Raw genomic sequence first — 19,372 nt, 5'->3', positions numbered from 1 at the left:
TTAACAACCAAAACTAGATAGAATCAATAATAATACCATTGATTTCACTTTTCAATTTTCCTCTGTGACGATGCATGTAAGAGCTTCATGCTTTCAACATAAATAAACAATAAATAAATGTGGCAAATTCTATGGTGTCATAGTAAACAAATAACACCACAAATTGCTGCATCTTGAAAATGTACATCAACAGGTAGGTTCAAAATTCATTTAGGGGAGGCACGGATTTGAAGGAGTATTCTCATTGGGGAGAAATTTTTCATTGTGACGGGAACACAACAACAAAATATATTCATGTCCTACGAAGAGCAGTATCCAGTCTTAAATTTTTTGGATATATTTTAATGTCATATATATGTTAAACATATTTAGGTATTTATGTATCAGCAAATTCCTTTTTGTATTATAATTTATTATTATTAAGGGGAGGGGGTTGTTTTGAAATATTACAATAATTTAGGACGGGAGGAGTTTTGAACCCGAACCGTATGAGTGAAAACCCAACACCCTATCCATTAGAATGTTTGACTACATGCATGTATGAGCAAATTCCTTCAACTTTGAAAATATCGATCAAATGTGATTAAGAAATGAAGTTCAACTCACCTTACCCCATAATGCATGTCATGGTGGTTACAATGGCCCGAAACTCCCTAGTCATCAAAAGTAATTATCTGATAAAAGTTCATGTGAAATGGACTTTCGTTCATTTGGCTCAAACATTTGAGTGTACCAATGACATTGAACAATTTTTGGGACCCTACATTGTATTTTTGAACCTGGATTAGCTTCTAACGCTCCAAATTGAATAATTAACGCACCCAATTTAGCTTCTCACACTCCAAATCAAGCAATTAACGACCGGTTCAACTGGCCAAGGGAGACGAAAAACTGAGGAAATACAATAATAAAAGAGACATGAATACATGACAACGCCAAAACATTGACATTAATACATTGCAATTCACACTGAATCTTTCAAGAGGGGAATGCTGGATCGAGGTTGATTTACAAGAACACTATACCACAGGAAGTCGGTCTAAAAGGCAGTTAGTTTCCAACCTCGGTACTACAATTTTCGGTACCGAATCTATTTCCACAAAAATCATTAAAAGATCAATTACAATACATGTCATTTTGGATTCCTAAGGACAATAATGACAGAATCCCCGCGGAGGAACATCTTACTGATGAATCTATCTTTGTTGACAGGTTGGGCCTTCTTCTTGCCTTTTCCAGTCTTCGGTACCTGCATAGACAAATAAAAGTTGACAAAAATATCATTGGCGATGATAGGCTATGATAGGCGATGAAATCAAACACCGTAGTTGTTGCCTAATGAGTCACAAGATGCGAAACAAACAAAATAAAGCACCAATGACAAAAGTACCTCGGTCCACATCTCTCTAACGTTTTCAAGCACCATGTTGCAATGTCTATCAAACGCTCTCACACGGCCAAGGAGCTTCCTGTTATTACGACAGTTGATGAGGACCTGCTTGCACAATCAGAACTAATTTGAATTAGAATTTTTTTTTTCTTGAAATGTAAAGCTCTAATGATCACAGAACTGTAAAATTACGCGAAAGGATTACCTGAGTATTATTCTTTACACTCATCAGAAGAACAGAAAGTGGTCCGTTGTTAAATTCCTCTTCCTCATTCTTGATACCCTACATCAGTCAGGTTTGACAAATATCAATTTATGTACTTAGAGTATTGATAAGAGTTTAGGCGGTCTTTTATTTTGCGGAACAGTAAACAGAAAAATTATTTGGTAGTCTACAACATACGTGAGAAAGACAATTGTAAATGATTAGAGATGGCATCTCATTTAAGAATTGCAGGTTTTCTGATATATTAAACAAACAAAAAACATAACTGGAGTAAAAATGTACCAGGAGACAGGTAACACGGTGCAAGCAAAAAGTATGCACGGTGCTGTTTAATACTGGCTATTTTTTCTATGCTTCGGAAACCTGAACATCCCCAACCAAAGTATACAGGGAGTTCACCATAAGAAGCAACCTTCTAAAGAAGTACTATGGGCTACCCTAAATACATAATCATACATAATTTGAGGGCTTCAAATCTTCAAATCACAAATAGAACACACCACTAAGTTTGTTTTTATATCAGACATTGCCAACTGCCACTAGACCGAAGTTAAAGCTTCCACTTTGAAATTCAGTACACAAAATTTTTTTCTTCAAATCTTCAAATCACAAAAAGTGGCATAAGAAACAGGAATTGAATTAGCCGAAGAGTAGAACAACTTACATCTACCTCCATTTGATCGGCTGGAAAGGCGGGGCACTAAACACAAAACAGAAAGAGAAGACCAGTCAGTACTTCAGTGAAAAGAGAAGGATTATAAGCATTCAACATATCAAGCTAATCAACTACTCATAAGGAAGTAAAATAAAAACACATCTTTGTACGAAAGAACATAAAAATAAAATTTTAAAAATAATTTATAGTTTGAAACACAGAACCAGAAATGACATGAAATAGACATATAACTGAATAGGCATAGTTTGAAAACATATAACATAGCCTCATATAAAATAGCCTCTTCAGTTCAGGTCTCCATATTTTTCCGCATGGAATATCTCGGAAGAACGAAAGTTAACTTTGAATCATCATGAGAGACAGCATAACTCCACCAACATATAGAACATACACACACACACACACACACATCTATCCCAAGATATGAAACTAGTTAAAAAGATTCACATCCCATGACCATTAATTCTTCTTTGACAGTGTCAAGTAACAAAAGTAAAAATTTGTTTATGGTGATGCAAGCAAATTATACACAAAATTTTAATTGAAGGGATTGTGTGAAAACACAAAACCTCAGGGCATGTCAGTACTATACTAATAATTAACCCACCAAAAGGAAAATAAAATAAGATACATAAGTGTATTAACACATAAACAAAGCCTCTTCAGTTCAGGTCTCCAAATTTTTCCGCATGGAATATCTCGGAAGAACGAAAGTTAATTTTGAATCATCATGAGAGGCAACATAACTCCATCAACATATAGAACACACACACACACACACTTCTATCCCAATATATGAAACTAGTTAAAAAGATTCACATCCCATGACCATTAATTCTTTTTTGATAGTGTCGAGCAAAAAACAGTAAGAATTTGTTTATGGTGGTGCAAGCAAATTATGGACAAAATTTGAACTCCAAGGGATTGTATGAAAGCACAAAACCTCAGGGCATGTCAGAACTAAACTACTAATTAACCCACCAAAAAGAAAACAAAACATTGTCAAAGATACATAAGTGTAAACACATATAACAAAACCTCTTCAGTTCAGGTCTCCAAAATTTTCCGCATGGAATATCTCGGAAGAACGAAAGTTAATTTTGAATCATCATAAGAGGCAACATAACTCCTACACACAAACTAGTTAGGAACATTCACATCCCCTGACTATTTCTTATTTGACAATGACTAAGCAAAAAAGCCAAAATGTACATAATGCAAGCAATTCACAGAAAGAATTTCAATCGAAAGAGATGTGTGAAAACACAAAATACATCAAGGGATGTCAGTCCTAATTAACCCTCCAAAAAGAACATAAAGAATTGTCAATGTAAACAGACATAAAAATGCCTCTTCAGTTCAGGTCTCCAAATTTTTCCGCATGGAGCATCTCAGAAGTTAAAAGGTCTAGTTTATTCATCATAAGAGGCAACATAACTCCTACACACACAACCTGGTTAGAAACATTCACATCCCCTGACTATTTCTTATTTAACAATGACTAAGCAAAAAAGCCAAAACTTACATGACGCAATTTACGGAAAGAATTGTAATCGAAGGAGACGTGTAAAAACACAAAACACATCCGGGGATGTCAGTCCTAATTAACCAACCAAAAAGAAGATAAAGCATTGTCAATCTAAACATACATAAAAAAGCCTCTTCAGTTCAGGTCTCCAAAATTTTCCGCATAGAGCATCTCGGAAGATAAAAGGTCTAGTTTAATCATCATCAGAGGCAAAATAAATTCACTCAATGCACAACACAGACAGAGAACACCGTATAAAAGCAGATACGAAAAGCACTTTTGCTCAGTCAAACAAAAAACCCCAAAAGGAATTCCTAAAGATATACGCACTTGCATTCAACCAGCACTAATTTCATCAAGAAAACTATAATTACACTAAGATATACATTATTTGGGGCATTAACATACAGCGTAAAACATAAATTGCAGGGATTTGAGGATACAGTAATGGCAATTAGAGCGAAGACGAGTGAAACTTGTAAGGATTTGAGATCCTTAGTACCTACCGAGAGAGGTGAAGAGGTCCAACACTGAGAGTCGTTGGATCAGCGGAGTCTAGGGTTTATAGGAGGGTGGTTGGAGCGGGAGTGAGGGAGAACAGAGAGTCGATATAGGGGTATATATACATGGGCAATCCGGTATTCAACATGGGCCTTGGAGTACAGGAACAGTGTTGGCTCTGTTGTTGTTGGACTAAACCCTGTGTTTGGATGCATAATGGAACTGTTACACTGTGAAAATTTCATTTTGAACCTTTCATAAGTGTATTTTTCTTCATAAATATATTTGAAGTGCATAATGTGCATAATGAGAATTTTAGAATGTTAATAATAATTCCTAAAGAAAAATGATAAACACACATCATTTTTTTTTAGTATATCGATATTTGTACACTAAGGGGAGGGGGAGTTCTGCAAAGCCACACAATGGGCTCTAAAAATTTCATTTTGAACACGTCATAAGTGTATTTTTCTTCCTAAATATATTTGAAGTGCATAATGAGAGTTTTGGACTGCTAATAATAATTCCCAAAGAAAAATGACAAACACGCATCATGTTTTTTTTTAGTACATATAGGAAATTTGGGACTTACCTTTTGAACAAGGATTTGATGAGGAGTGATGAGAGGGATTAGAATAAATTTTGATCACCTTTGAATCTTCCTGGATTGAGCCGTTATTGTCTGTTACATGCGTGTGGGAATCTCGGTGTGTCTTGAGGTTAATTTTGTCATTTTCACTCAAAAGTCCATGTGTCACCTCCATAATTTTCTTGATTATTTTTTGCTCCACAAATGCCCTCACACCTGTTGGGCTGCTCGCAGGAAAGGGCAGCAGGTGTAGCGATCTTCCCTTGCCTTAGGAAACATAAGATTGTTTCCTATTTTGATGTAGATTCCCACTTTAATTGGAAATTAGATCATTTTAGGAAAGGGAAATAAATCATTTTCAGAGTCTATATAAGTCTATCTTAAGTAGATTAAATCAATTTCAGAGAGTAATTTATTCTACCCTACAAGAGAGGAAATCCTAGAGGATATTTGTTACCCCTCCCCTAGCAATCTTCTTCACTTGCCCATGCAAATGACTGTCTTTTGTTGCTTTCTTCGTCTTCACGCCGCACCAAGGTAAGAAGAAAAAAAATTAATTTTCCTTGTCTTTTTAATTTTTTGGGAGCCTCAGGGCTTGAAATTTGGCTTGACAGGGGTCTAGGATGTGTAAAAAAATGGTTGGGGAGCTATGACATAGCTGCTGTTGTGGGGTTGCTTCATCAGCTCAATGCGGCGGCAGCTCGGCTTGGGCCGAGGGCTAGTGGCGCAAGCCTAGGGCTTGGCCCGTGGCTGGCATGGGCCAGGGCGTTGGGGTGCTTGGGTCTGGGCTGTTGTGCTTGGGCCTGTGTTAGAGAGAGGAAGAGAGGCTCAAGCCTCATTCCTTGGCTTAGTTTATGGGCCGCTGGACTTGGCCCGTGTGAGAGATGAGAGAGAAAGGAAGGCTCCAATTGGACTGGGCCGAGAGGCCTATTAGACCAAGAAAAAGATGGGAGCTAGCGCGGGCTGGTCTCCCTTGGCTACTGTCTTTGGCCCATGGGGCCTGATGCATTTTTTTTTTATGCAAATGTCTAACTATTCTTCCTTGCATCTTTGTAGAATTTCTTTTGAGCATGTCTTATTCAAGCCACAAAAGTGATTATGGTGTGCTGCCATTGTATCGTCAAGGCAGGTCTTTAAGTAAAGTGGGCTACTTCAAGGCTGATCACTTCAAAATTAATTTTGATGACTCGTTCAAAGATTTCCTTAAAGCATATAGGCACGCCATTTTGTCTGAGATGCGTGTGAAACGTGTCAATGAGGGTAGCAGCCGTGAGCCATATAGTAGGGCTCGAAGAGCTATCAAGTTTCACCTTTACTACTTCGTGTTAGGATTTACTTTTCCCATGCCGCGTTTCTTCCAAGAAGTGTTTTGCTCCATGAAGTGTGCCCTTGCTCAATATTCTCCAAATGCGGTCCATGTGATGGTGGGATTCCTCAATCTAAGCTAATTCTTGGTTTGGATCTGACCATCAACGAATTCTAGTACTTCTTTAACATAGGTCATATTGATGGTGTTGGACAGCTGCGATTCAGCCATAGGCTCTTTGATCATTTGAGCAAGGGGGATCATGACTGAGCCAAGGAAACTTTGGAGATAAGTGGAAAGTGGGAGTCTGATTCTTCCCCTGAGCTGTGTGTTCTGACGATTTTCATCATCGGTAAGTAGATTGCTTTGTCTCTAGGCTGCTTTGTGCTTTTGCTGAGCTATTTTCTGATTTATTGACTATCATCCTCTGTCTATGTAGATTCGAAATTTGGTTGAACTTCCAAGACTTCTCTAGATATAAAGAAGGTGCACATTGCTTTAGGTATCCCTACTCAGTACCGTGAATGGCGTTGGATGCTTAGTCCTATTCGCTGGGAGAAAGGTAAGTTGCCCCCGAGAGAAGAGATAAAGTAGATCAAGGCGGATGTATTGGTTTGTCCGATCGCTATCATGGAGCCTGTTGTGAATGAAGGTAGAAAGAAGAAATCTTCATCGTCTACTTAAGAGATACCGGTTTAGAAAAAGTTGAAGGCTTTCTCCACTGCTCGTGAGGGTTCTCCTGCTGTTGAGAGGCTTATGATTGACTTGACTTTTTCTAAGGGGAAGAAAGATTAGGCTGCTAAATCTGAGCCTGTGACACCTGCTATGCCGAAGATAGCTAATACGATTATTGATATGATTGCTCAGCGTAGAGGTTCCGTCGTGCCTCAGTGCCGAAGTTTGTACCAAGACATCCATTGGGAACTAAGTCTGGTTTACCTTTGGAGAGGCTTTCTATTATGAATAGCGATAAGGTGGACTATGTTGCTAAAGTAGCGCCAAGGCCTACTCATCTTACTGATGGAACTGATTCGCCTGTTGAGAAAGAAGAGACTGCTTGTATGGGCAGTTGTGAGAAATCCACCAAGCATGTTTCTAGAGAGTCTGATGAGATTTGTGCACTTCTGAAGCCATATTTGCTTGAAGACATGGACGCATGTGCTAAGCTTGTTGATGGCGTTAGAAGGGTTGTTTTCTTAAGTTCATTGAAGCATATGACCCAGTATAGGAGGATTGCTCTGTTTGCCATGATGCAGAAAACGACGATTCTGGCTGCTGAGTCTATGCTCCTTGACCAAGGGGATACCAAGGCTGCCAAGGAGATGGCAACGACTATAACAGCTGAGGCTTATTCTTCTGCCGAGAAGATCAAAAAGTTGGAGTCTGAGCTCGTCGCTTTGAAAGGGTCTAATATCTCTGCCTCCACTTCTTTGCAGCTTGAGACTAATTTCCAGAAGATCATTGACTTGAAGACTAGGCTTAATGCGATCCAAGTTAAGTATGAAAATGTAAAGAATGAGATTGGTTGTTAGATACCTCAAATTCAAGATCTTGAATGTGCCGCTTCTGAGCTTCGTTCTACTGCTTACACAAAGGATGAAGAGTTGATTGCTGCTTATAATCAAGTGATCCACTTCTAGAAAATAATCAATAGGCTTGAACCCTAAGTGTTGGAACTCCAAGGTGTGTTGAAGATCAACGAAAGTCTGAAGAAGGAAATGGATGAGCTGCAGCGCGTTCGTGTTGGCCTGCTCGAGGAGAACGAGCAGCTGAAATGTGAAAATGTTGGACTTGAGGCTTCGCCAGGCCAATTTCTACAAGCTGGGTTATGTAGATCATATTTTTGAGTTTGTTGGGAAAGACTTTGAGACCTTCTCTATTTCTCCAGAAGACTTGTTTGCCTTTACTTTTTAGGCTTCCATTGGTGAAGTAGTCGGAGAAGTTAATGCCTAGGTTGTGGCAACTAGGGGTGAAGCGTTGGATGATATCGCTGTTGAGAGTGTGTAGCTAGTGAAGGTGTAGCGACTGAGTAGTCGTGGGATGTCCAAGCTGTTGAAAAGTAGTCTTCTAGGTAGCTTTTAGGATTTTCTTTATTTTCCTTGTTGCTTTTTGGTTTGCTTGAACTCCATTGGCCTTATTTGTTATTTGTCTATCAATTTTGCTAGAAAATTTAATAAACTTGATTCCTTCGTTTTTCATCATCTTCGTTTCTTTTGTTTACACCCAACCTTTGACCTTTAGACTAGCGGTAGTCATGCTACTTTTCTATAAGCAGACAAGCCCATGTAGCCTATATAGCTGTGGGTTTTGATGTAAAACATTTGCAAAGTTATTAGCCATAGGATCGGCAGCTGAACTCCTTACTTACAGAATTGGAGTAACTGCTTGCCTGTTTTGGCTTTCTTCAATCATTTGAGCTATGTGGCATGCATCACAACATATTAAAGATTTATGGGACATGAAATTCACTAACCTTTCATATCAAAAGTACGCGGTTGTATGGAATTTCGTAGGCAAAGGTTTAAGAGAACTTTTTGCTCTTTATGTAACCAATTTCATGGGTTGCGTAACAAGTATCACAACAATTTAGGAATTAATGTAAATCTGAATGATCATTTCGCGTTTGGCGGAGATGAAGTTTATCAACTGCGTATCATGTCGACAGTGGATAGAGCTTCGTATATGCACGCTAACTATTTAACCTTTCACAAAAATATGTGGTTGTATAAGTTAGCACGATTTACTGCTCGAATGACAAGTCATATGCAGTATTCTAGAAACCATAGGCTACTTTAGTGCACTCAGTAACAGTTTTAAAGTTCCAGAGTAATCGTCCATAGGGCGTATTGTGTAATATGCCACTTCCGTCTCTAAGGCCCAGTTCCCCTTGGATTAGGCTAAAGAAAAAAAATCCTTCAATTAGCTCAGCCTTGAAAAATACCATTGTGGCTACTTTTAGGAATCCCAGTGCAAGCCATCGTGCACCCACATAGGTTTACTTTCATGTCTGGATATTCAAAGTGTATAGTTTATCCTGTCGCATCGAATAGTAGACCCATATAGGTGTCGAGGGATTAGTTTACTTTCTCGTAATGGAGAGCAAGGTTGGTCCCCAAGGGGTGCAATTCCTGCGATAGTTTCCAGAAATGGCGCAATCTTTAATGAGAATCAGGAGTGATCAGTTGTTGTAGGTATATAGTTGAGCCGAGCTTATGAATAACTTCTTCAATCTTCAAAGAAATGTATCAACTTTGCTGGAAGGTAGAAAGTGCATAACAACTGGATAGTCCTTGGCTTGCGAAGTAGTGCCCGTCGAGCTGCTTGAGTCTTCGGGCTTTGATGTAGCGGGAGGTCGCACATGGTACTTCCTCAAATTGTAGGCATTCCATTGCTTTTCAATCTCTTTGTCGTTCATGGTGTTGAGGGTCTAGCTACCTTTGTCGCTTACTCTGTTGATTTTGTACGGACCTTCCCAGATGAGATCCATATTTTTAGAGCCTTATATGCAGGTAGTGATGAAGGATTTTCTTAGGACTAGATCTTTGGGCTGGAACTACCAGATCTTAGCCCAGTTGTTGTAGCTAGAGACGAGCTGTTGCTGGTAGGCTACGATGCGGGTGATGACCTTCTTGCATTCTTCCTCTGCCAGATCTAAGTTTGCGGCTATCTTCTTTCTGTTATGCTCAATGCTTGGCAGTAGAGTGCTGATACTTGGCACAATGACATTGGGAGGAATAATAGCTTCTGAACCAAATGCTAATGAGAAAGAAGTATCACCGATTGCTCGTCGTTTGGTTGTGCAATATGCCCATAGACATCCGGGAAGTTCGTTTGGCCATTTTCCCTTCTTGTTGGAGAGGGATTTCTTGAGGTCGTAGAGAATCATCTTGTTAGATGCTTCAGTCTGCCCATTGCCTTAAGGATACCTCGGCGTGGACATGTGCTGCTTGACACCATATTTTTGGAAGAACATCGCCAAATCTTTGCCTACGAATTACAGGCCGTTGTCTATGACGAAGGATTGATGATGCCAAATTGGTAAATGATGTTCCTCCATATAAAGTGCTATATGTCCGACCGAGTTGTGGTTGTCATAAGTTTTGCTTCCACCCATTTAGTGAAGCAGTCAGTTGCCACGATCATCATGCATCTGTCTCCAGTAGAGGGTGACATTAGCCCTACCAGGTCGATTACCCACTGTATGACTAGCCAATGACTTATCTGCGGGTGTAGTTTACTGGCAAGCAGTGCTGGTACCAGCTTGCAGTGTTGGCAGCGGTCGCACTTTTGTATTAACTTATTAGCGTCTTGATGCATAGTTGGCCAGTAATAGCCTGCGTTAAAAGCTTTTTGTGCTAAGGATCAGCCTCCAGAGTGATTTCCACAAACGTCTTTGTGGAATGAACTTAGAACCTTTATGTTGTCGGAATGTGCTAGGCAGAGGAGATGTGGTATAGTATAGAATCTTCAGACGAGAATGTTGTTCCATATGTAGTAGCGTGCTACTTTGTTTGAAGCTTTATAAACTCCAATCTTTCCATTGGGAATGTGCATTGACCAGGTAGTTTTTAATAGAATCTTGCCAATTTAGAGTTATACTAACCTGTGACACCTTGGCTGCTGGCTTCGTCTCTATGCTTGGCTTGTCCAGATACTCCATCAGAATAGAGCGTTTGAGTTGATGCTTGAGGGCGGAGCCTAGGCTGGCTAACGCGTCCGCGTGAGCGTGTTCTGCATGCGAAACTTGAGTGAGGGTGTAAGTCTAAAACACCTCAAGCTACTTTTATACCTTCTATATGTATTGCGCCATTTTCATATGCTTTGTCGTGTACTCCCCGGTAATTTGGCTAGTGATTAGCTGAGAATCGAAATGAATTGCAAGCTTTTACATCGCCAAGTCTTTTGCCATTTAGAGGCCTACTAGTAGGGTTTCGTACTCTACTTCGTTGTTAGATGCAAGCCTAGAACGATCGCCTATTCGACCATCGAACCTTTTAGGGTGACAAGGACTATGCCTACTCTAAAGCCTTTGTAGTTAGATGCCATGTTGACATGCAAATGCCAGAAGTCTTCATCGGGTGAGGCAAGTGTGGCTTAAGTGTGCTCAGTTGCCTCCGAGGTATTGTTAGGCAACGCTATTTCGTCGTTTAGGGTAGGTGTGAATTTTGATATGAAGTCTGCCAAGGTTTGGGCCTTTATCGCCATGTGGGGTCAGTAAACTAAGCTGTATTAGCTAAGTTCCAATGCCCATTTCATTACTCGTTGAGAAACGTCTGGACAATGTAGGATTGAACGTAAAGGATATTGAATCATGATGATGACTGTATGAGCTTGAAAATACAGTTTAAGCTTCCGAGCCATAACAACTAGCACCAAAATTAATTTCTTGATCTTCGGATATCTGGTTTTTGCATCGAGAAGAGCTTTAGAAGTGTAAAATACTGGCAGTTAGGCCCCCAGCTCTTCTCGTATGAAGGCAGAACTCACTGCTGCTTTTGAAACTGTCAAGTAGATGTATAAGTCCTCCGCTGCTTTTGGCTTGGATAGTAAATGAGGTGATGTGAGATACTTCTTTAGGTCTTGGAAAGCTCATTCGTACTCATCATCTCATTCGTTTGGTTAGACCTTGAATCTTTTTCAGAGTAGTGGGGGACTTCATATTCAAGATCACTCGAATTTACCTTAAATGTACATTTGACGGGGTTAGGCTTCATTGCCTTCACCAAGTTGTTGATGTGGTCTGACCACTGCTTTGGGTCAAGAAATATATGCTCGGCGTCTCTTGAACCGTCTTCAGTTAAGGTTGAGTTGTCTTTTTACACTTCAGTAGCCTCTATAGGGGTAAATGACTTCTTCTTTGACTCATTCAGTACTTGCACAGTGTATCGTTGAGGTGTGGCATAGTTTGACTTGATCATTTCTACTTCTTCTCTTGGGATACGGAATTAGATTTTTTTTTATACTCAATGGAGGTTACCGCACTCAGTTTCATTAGCTAGTGCCAATCTAGAATCTCATCATAGTGTTATTTTGCTAATGGCAGTCGAAGTGTAACCATTGAATCTGGTGCGTACCTCATCTCAGCGCATGATCGTGTTTTCCAGGCCCATTTGTTGAATGATTGAAAGTTGAAGTAGGTTGACTGCGCTGTCATTGTCCACGATCATTCTGTCGACTATGACATAGGCCAGTTGGACAAATATGACCAGTTCATCGTCGTGTGGGAAATCTACACCTTCGGCATCTTACTCGATGAAGCCGATGATAGGTCCAAGATTGATGTCGGTTGCCTAGACCTGTGAAACCAATATAGCATGATGGATGTTCCTCTTCTTGTATTTGTTGGTGACCCCCAAGTGCTCGAATTCTGCGAAGATTCCGCTTATTCGAAAGATGGTTTTTCGTTTACGTTTGCGTTCCCTCTAGGCTGCATAGCTGGTTTGTCTAGATATCTGCCACATTTACCATCCCTTACTTGTTTCTCTAAGTAATCCTTCTAGGTATAGAAGTTGTCGGTCGTGTGACCGGGACCTCGGTAGAACGAGCAGTATTTAGTGTGATCCAACTTGATGGTGTCTCCCTTTAATTGCTTCGGCAGCTTGAACCATGGTTCGCTCTTGGTGTCACGGAGGATTTAGTGGATTAGGATCGAGAACTTAGAATAGTTCTTCGATGTCGGGCCTCTTTTAGTTAGGGATCAGTCCTTGTGCTTGGCCTCCTGCCTGCTTTTGTTGTTGTACTGCATCCCGTCTTCTTTCTTTTAAGCTACTGTCAATTCTTTTTAGGGCTACTGTCTGTTCATCGAGCCTCATCCCAACGTGCATGCTTCTCTGCCAGAGCAATTAAGTCTGCTAAAGTTAAATCTTATTTCATGATCAATTCTCCGAATAGTGGGTTGTCTATTATGAGTCTCTTTTGGAAGACTACACTAGCTATCGAGTCGTTACAATTGACTATCTTTGCCTTCTCTGTTTGAACCTCTTCACATAGTTGTAAAGCGACTCATTTGGGGTCTTATTGATGTTAAATAAGTGGTTGGACTTCTTCTTGATTGGGCGATAGAGTGTAGAATCAATCTTGTGGTTCGCATTGTAGAGTGGTGGCAAATATCTTGTGCATGAGAGTGTCGTTGTTTTGATAGAGGATTCTTGCGCTTTGGTAGTGCTTTAGGTGCCTATCAGGGTCTCCATCTCCTTTGAAAGATGTGAAATATGACATGCTGAACTTGCGTAGAGGCTCTGCTTACTCAATCTCGTTCGTGAAGGGTGACTTGCTAATGTTGGTCATGTCTCGTCGGAGCACATCGTCAGTGACTTCGTTGCGTTGGAAATCACGCAATCGCTCGGTCAGAAACCTTTCTACTTCTTCCTGGATTTACCTTTACAGGGGTAACGGAGCTCTTGGCTGCCCCCAGTCGTGATCTACTGGTCTAGGCTGCTCTTCCACGTGCTCAGCTCATTTATGTCACAGCTGCGGTGCATATGGTACATTTCTAGCAAGCAAGCGAATTACAAGTAGGTTGTTGGTTGAACTTGAGTTGGATTGAAAGACTTTTTCTCTCTATCCGTCGTTCTGCCTACTCCAATATAAGGTGGAAAATGTTCCTTGCAGGCTTAGCCGCAAATCAACACTTCACCTGAAAGGTTGTTCATGTTGATTATCGGAGTGTGGCCCCAACCGTGAATGTATGCTCATCCATTGGCCTAACCAAGAGCGCTAAGAAAAGCGTATATGCTATCTCGAGGGCCTAGTCGGGAGTGTACACTGCCAAAACGCTCGGTTTGTAGTTGGTTAAGTGGTTGCTTACCTAGACGCTGCTGGAGAGGCTCGTCATCTGCCCTTATCCTACATTGGGACACCTCATCTGGGGCACGCTGCATCTCGGTACGCTGCAATAGCTGATTCACCAAAGTCATTTGTTGCGTGATGGCGCTTGTCAACTTTATGACTAGTAGGGACAAGTGTTGTTCACCATTTGGGTTGGAAGTGTAATGGACTCCGGGCATGAGATTTGAGTTGAGATATGTTAAATATGCGGAGAAATGGGGTGAAAATACCCTTGGTTCAATCGCCAGTCCAAAAGTTTGAAGTTGGGACGGTTGAACCAATCTTGGACCGGTCGGGATCACCAAATGGGCCATGGAAATAAGTTGGACTGTGGGTTGGACTGTAAAAGCGGGTCAGATTGTCTGCATAGGTCGGACTGTAGGTGCGGGTTGGGCCTCTAGAGTGGGTAGGCATTCGGCTCCCCTTAGTGTGCCTTGGGGCTGCAGGTCTTTGGCTCGGCTTTGGAACGCCCTGGGCTTGCACTGGCCTTAGGCTCGTGAGTGCTGGGCTGATCCACTTGTTGCAACTGCTTGGGCTTCAGTTGTCATTGCAGCGTCGTGGACCTGTTAGGTGTGGCCTGCTTCGCGCTGGGCTAGCTACCTTATGGCACAAGCCTAAGTTTACTGCTGCAAGATGGCCTGCTCACTGTGGGTGGTGGGCTCGCTATGGGCTGCTATGGTGGTGCCCCGTGGGGGTAGTGCTGGTCCTCTTACGTTAAGCATCGTGGATCGTCGTGGTGGGGCTACGCCTTAATCTCCATCACTTGGTCCAAATCCTTGAATGTAGGAAGTTTTATTCGTTATGGTTTCCGAATTCCTAGTCATTGTATTTTTCTTTTAGGTTTTCAAAGAAGTTTATAAAAAGTTCTAGGAATAAGAATGTACGAAAAATCCACGAATAAACGAGAAATGAGAAACTTTGAATGCGAGAGTCTTCTTCGAGCGTATAAATCCAACTCTCAATGAAAGCACCAATTTGTGAATGCAAATTTTTGTCGTCTTCTCCTTTGACGAAAATGCACCTGCAAAATAATAACACCTAAGATTAAGGCCAAAAGCCTCACACATCCATGATGAATGGGGGAAGGGGGCTTTGGCCTAATAATCTCCGATGTCAAAGTTAGAATACTGACAAGAATGTGTTTAGGAGTTTGCAAGTAGCAAATGGCTTAGCTTTTTAAAGGGATAATAAGGCTATTTATAGGGGAGTGGCCGACCCTATTTGGAGAATAGTGGCCAACCATATATGGTGTAATTGGGTGAATAATTGCAAGATATTATGTGAAATAATATCTTGCAATTAACATGGCAATAAATCCTAAATTAAATAGGAAATTTGGGAGTTACCTTTTGGATAAGGATTTGATAAGGAGTGATGAGAGAGATTTGAATAAATACCATTTTGATCACCTTTGACTCTTCCTTGATTGAGCCGTTATTGTCTTTTGCATATGCGTGGGAATCCCGGTGTGCCTCGAGGGTAATTTTGTCATTTTCACCCAAAAATCCACGTGTCACCTTCATAATTTTCTTGATTATTTTTGGCTCCACAATAGGTCTATCTAAACATCAAATCCATGCCACGCGTTAGCCAACAACAAAGAAGAAAGTGTATGAAAGGATATGAATGCTATCAAATTAAGCACTCATCGTAAGCTGTTTTCTAACCACCTTCGCATGACTCAGCGCTTGTTGGGTGTCGACCGAAGAAACCAAGCAAGTAGCCCTACGTAGATTTCACTTCTTTTCCACTTGTTAGTCGGACAGTGGAGAAGTAGCCTATAAACCACACCTAGGAGTACAACCTATTTACTAGTAAGTAGTGAGAAACTTAAAGGCCCAAAAATTTTAGAGCTCATTTGGGGCCTATAAAAAGGAGGCAAATACAACTTACAAACGGTCGGATCCTAGGGGAAATGATTAGATTACCTTTGCCAAGAGCTATTGTAATCCACAACTCATATATATATACACACACACACACAAAACTACTTTAGTAGACGTAGCCCATCTTTTACAGAAGAACCACCTAAATATCTTTGTCTCCAAGTCTCTAAGTCGCTCATCGAGCAACTATTGTATGTCTTCAAACTGGATGAGATGTCATATTACCTGTGGCACCGCGATTATGCGATGGTCTGCTATCAGTTTACTAGAACTGCTAGATTGGAGCATCGGTAGAGCCTGCTTCTAACGAACCGTTGTGCTACTCTTCTTTCTAGATGGTGTGCTAACCTGATTCCTAGGGCACCCTCATGAAATCTAGGCAAGAATGAACGCTTATGCATGGGCTTTGTCCATTACAAACACTTCCATGATGACCCGAGGTGAGTGTAAACTTTGCCTCAGACCTAAGGCGATAAGGCATGTCAGAGTGAGAACCTAGCTCGGAATGAACACTCATAGATGCTTTATTCCTTGACATATGATCTTCTTCCTTGTATGATAGATGATCTCCAAGCTCCTGCCTTTGATGTTGACGGATGAGAATTACGTTGTTTATGACTTCTTTTCTTGGTCTTTTGCGGAATGGTGATTCTTGCTCAAACTCCATATTTGGCAAGACAAGATTAAGATCTCTAACAAGATTAGGATGAGTAAGGAATTAAATGAACATCCTCGTTTGTTAACTAAACACCATGATAAGGTCTGCAACCTGCAAGGAAAGAGTTTATGGATGGTATATCCCAAAATGGTTTGCTTTAGCGCGGGTTTGCTAGAAGACATGTGTCGCACTATGGGCATAGTCGTTAAAGGCTGCACTGATGGGCCGAAGCCTATGGGAGCTAGGGCTACCACATAATTGATTTAATTAGGACCGTTATGAAAGGTAACACCGCACCGCTCAGTAAAAGTCAGCCAAAACAGTGGTAGAACATCAGTAGGTAGCTTTTGAACTGGTTGCGGTTGTTCGGCAGGAGCAGACCAAACCAGTTGTTGTCGTTGATTTTGTTGATGTTATTGTACCACCATAACCGTAATGGAAGTGCATGATGGTGGTATAATGGTGGTTGTTGTAGTAACCGTGGCAACAATTTAGGGCATCGATGAAGTAACGACTATCCCTTCTAATGGTGAAAGTGAATCCAATCTTTGAATAAAAGGTGCAGCGGAGGCCGTGATCGACGAAAACTCCAAATTCACATTTTGGGGCCTTAGATACTCCATGAAAATCCCAGATTGCAAGGATTGTCCGTTATTCTTGCTCGCAGTTCTTTGCATATCCGACATGGTTCTTCGATGTGAACAAGAATGAATGAAGAACACCGAGAAAAGATTTTAGAATTTACTTTTGTAATACCCCGTATTTAAAAAAAAAAAAAAAAAAGGTGTATGTATGCGTATTATTTCTATATTACAAAAGTTTTGTATCCCTCTATAATTGTATTTTCTTTATTTTGGTTTATTGGACAAATATACCTAATAACTAATAGAATGAGAGGTGGGAATTTTGTTAGTAGAGTTAGTTTGATATTTTCTCACAATGGGCCGAGAGTTTGAGGTGGGACTAATTGAGTAGTTTTGTCTTGTTATTTTATCCAAAGGATGAGGTGGAAGTTGGTAATTAATAGAAGCTAATAATTAGGATGAAGAGGTGGAGTCTATAGCATGTGTTGTTAATCTATTAGCATGCATGAGGGCAATGTTTGTGGTATTTAGAAGTGCTTACTCATCAATCTAAAGGAATCTTAATCATTCGGGCAATATTCTCACTCCAATGCAACTCTATCAAGCTTACCTCGAGATAAACCTTTACGTGGGCTTTGATGCTTGCATCCATCTTGCATGATATTCATTTATTCATAATTAACTTGACACTTGTTGCTTTGCCACTTGAACATGATAACTCATATATTTCATGCATTTATACCATCCATTTCTAGTCTCTTTGTGATGTTTTTGAGTTAAACTGGTTGCATTTTACCTTATTTTGTGTACTTTAGGATCAATTTGAAGGCAAAAGAAGTGAAAACATGCCATTTTTGGAGCTGACCCTTATTCAAATGTGGAAAGAAGTTTAGTGGCCTGTTTTGAAGCCCAAATAAAGAATCCAAGACGAATCTGGCTTGTTAGAATAGAATAAGAAAAGAATTGGGATATCTAGCTTGATTTGGAGGTGCCAAATAAGGCAAAAACATGTAAAATAAAGGCTAAGTTGTTGGGATCACTTTGGAATATCTTGCAGCCCCATTTAGCATATAAATACTAGGGTTTCAGATCACTTTTACATAAGCCCCCCTTGGGGTCGCCTAGAGCTCTCTCTCTCCTCTCTTTCTTTAGCCTTTCTTCCAGAAACAAAACCCTATTTCCCTTCACCATCTGCTGCCACCGAAGAAACCACGCTATTCTTAGAGAAGTTCAACATCAGAATTGCATCAAAGGGTTTCTTCTATGAACTTAAATTTCACTTATGTTTTTCTTGATATTTATATATTTTGTAATCATGTTGTGTAATTAAGTTCTTAGCTGGGGAATTCGATGTAGCCTTGCAAACCTTCTCTATGTTATTAAGTTAAATTATTCAAATTACCAATTTGTATTCTTGTTTCATTCATTGATTTTATAGTATAATTTGTTTGTTAATCTTAATGTTTGATCACCATTAGGACTGCTTATGAATTATTTGATCAAGGTTATAGTACACATCATGCTTAATCTTGGTGGACATGTGAATGAATGAAGAAACTACTATGCATACATCCTGCCATGTGATTTCTTTGGTTCTTTGAAGTTTTCTTGTTCTTAACGGATTCTTACTTGCTAATCTAAGTTGAACATCACAACTAGGTTGCAGATTAGAAGTACTTGATCACAACCACACATCAAATGGATGATCATAAATAAGTAAAACGAACCCTAGTTGCAAATTGGAGAGTTGAATGTGTTTTGACTTAATTTTCATGGAATTAACTTGTAACGGTGAAATCAGTATCCCTAGTTCCGTTCCCATTGTTTCTGAATTAATCTATCGTTCATCTATATCTTGTCTTGCATTTTAAGTTACTTTAGCTTTCAAAACAAAAATCTAAATTCAGTTTTCATTTTCATTGCTTAGTTAGAGTTCACATAAAGCTAGTAATTTGTAGAGGTCTAATCAATTCCTGTGGTTCGACACCCGTACTTGTGCCACTATACTATCCTTATATTTGCACTTGAAAGGAACATAACAGAACATTTATCATTCTTAATGATTAGGACAACACTTGTTGCCTTATTATTGGAACACATTTTATGGTGATAATTAGCACAATACTTGGTTTCTTTCTATTGGCACACTTGGGAGATTTTTTTGGAGATGAAGATGTCATGCAATCTCTATAAAGGAATGA

General features: G+C 40.1%; 1 protein-coding gene and 6 non-coding genes across 8 annotated transcripts; all 7 read right to left on the bottom strand.

Annotated features, from left to right (window-relative positions):
* Positions 1 to 936: 936 nt before the first annotated feature.
* Positions 937 to 4,463, bottom strand: LOC103940219 (small nuclear ribonucleoprotein Sm D2). Of its 2 annotated transcripts, none has more exons than XM_009350299.3 (5): positions 4,327 to 4,463; positions 2,281 to 2,316; positions 1,596 to 1,673; positions 1,391 to 1,495; positions 937 to 1,249 (listed from the first exon to the last, which is right to left on the bottom strand). In XM_009350299.3, exons 2-5 carry the CDS (start codon positions 2,290 to 2,292, stop codon positions 1,133 to 1,135), a joined length of 312 nt encoding a protein of 103 aa, XP_009348574.1. In that variant the 5' UTR covers positions 2,293 to 2,316; positions 4,327 to 4,463; the 3' UTR covers positions 937 to 1,132. The 2 variants fall into 2 exon arrangements, with proteins under 2 accessions (XP_009348574.1, XP_009348575.1); XM_009350300.3 differs by having other exon boundaries at positions 4,323 to 4,442.
* On the bottom strand, positions 1,891 to 2,028 carry LOC125480638. Its single transcript, XR_007260975.1, has one exon. It is a non-coding gene; the product is annotated as a small nucleolar RNA snoR137 (small nucleolar RNA).
* LOC125480633 lies at positions 2,571 to 2,653 on the bottom strand. Its single transcript, XR_007260970.1, has one exon. It is a non-coding gene; the product is annotated as a small nucleolar RNA Z159/U59 (small nucleolar RNA).
* Positions 2,949 to 3,031, bottom strand: LOC125480632. The gene has a single exon (XR_007260969.1). It is a non-coding gene; the product is annotated as a small nucleolar RNA Z159/U59 (small nucleolar RNA).
* On the bottom strand, positions 3,329 to 3,411 carry LOC125480634. The gene has a single exon (XR_007260971.1). It is a non-coding gene; the product is annotated as a small nucleolar RNA Z159/U59 (small nucleolar RNA).
* LOC125480636 lies at positions 3,641 to 3,722 on the bottom strand. Its single transcript, XR_007260973.1, has one exon. It is a non-coding gene; the product is annotated as a small nucleolar RNA Z159/U59 (small nucleolar RNA).
* On the bottom strand, positions 3,950 to 4,031 carry LOC125480635. Its single transcript, XR_007260972.1, has one exon. It is a non-coding gene; the product is annotated as a small nucleolar RNA Z159/U59 (small nucleolar RNA).
* Positions 4,464 to 19,372: the final 14,909 nt, after the last annotated feature.

Source organism: the organism of the source record quoted next, unplaced genomic scaffold (assembly GCF_019419815.1).
Source record: "Pyrus x bretschneideri cultivar Hongxiangsu unplaced genomic scaffold, Pyrus_bretschneideri_v1 Contig34, whole genome shotgun sequence".
NCBI classification, from domain to species: Eukaryota; Viridiplantae; Streptophyta; class Magnoliopsida; order Rosales; family Rosaceae; genus Pyrus; species Pyrus x bretschneideri.
Note: the sequence above shows the minus strand (reverse complement) of the source record. Positions and strands in the feature narration are given on the sequence as shown.

Excerpts from the sequence above, each read along its gene's own strand:
- LOC103940219 (XM_009350299.3), bottom strand. Across the intron at positions 1,496-1,595 it reads GTGTAAAGAATAATACTCAG|GTCCTCATCAACTGTCGTAA; the intron begins GTAATCCTTTCG and ends TTGTGCAAGCAG. Across the intron at positions 1,250-1,390 it reads TTAGAGAGATGTGGACCGAG|GTACCGAAGACTGGAAAAGG; the intron begins GTACTTTTGTCA and ends TTGTCTATGCAG.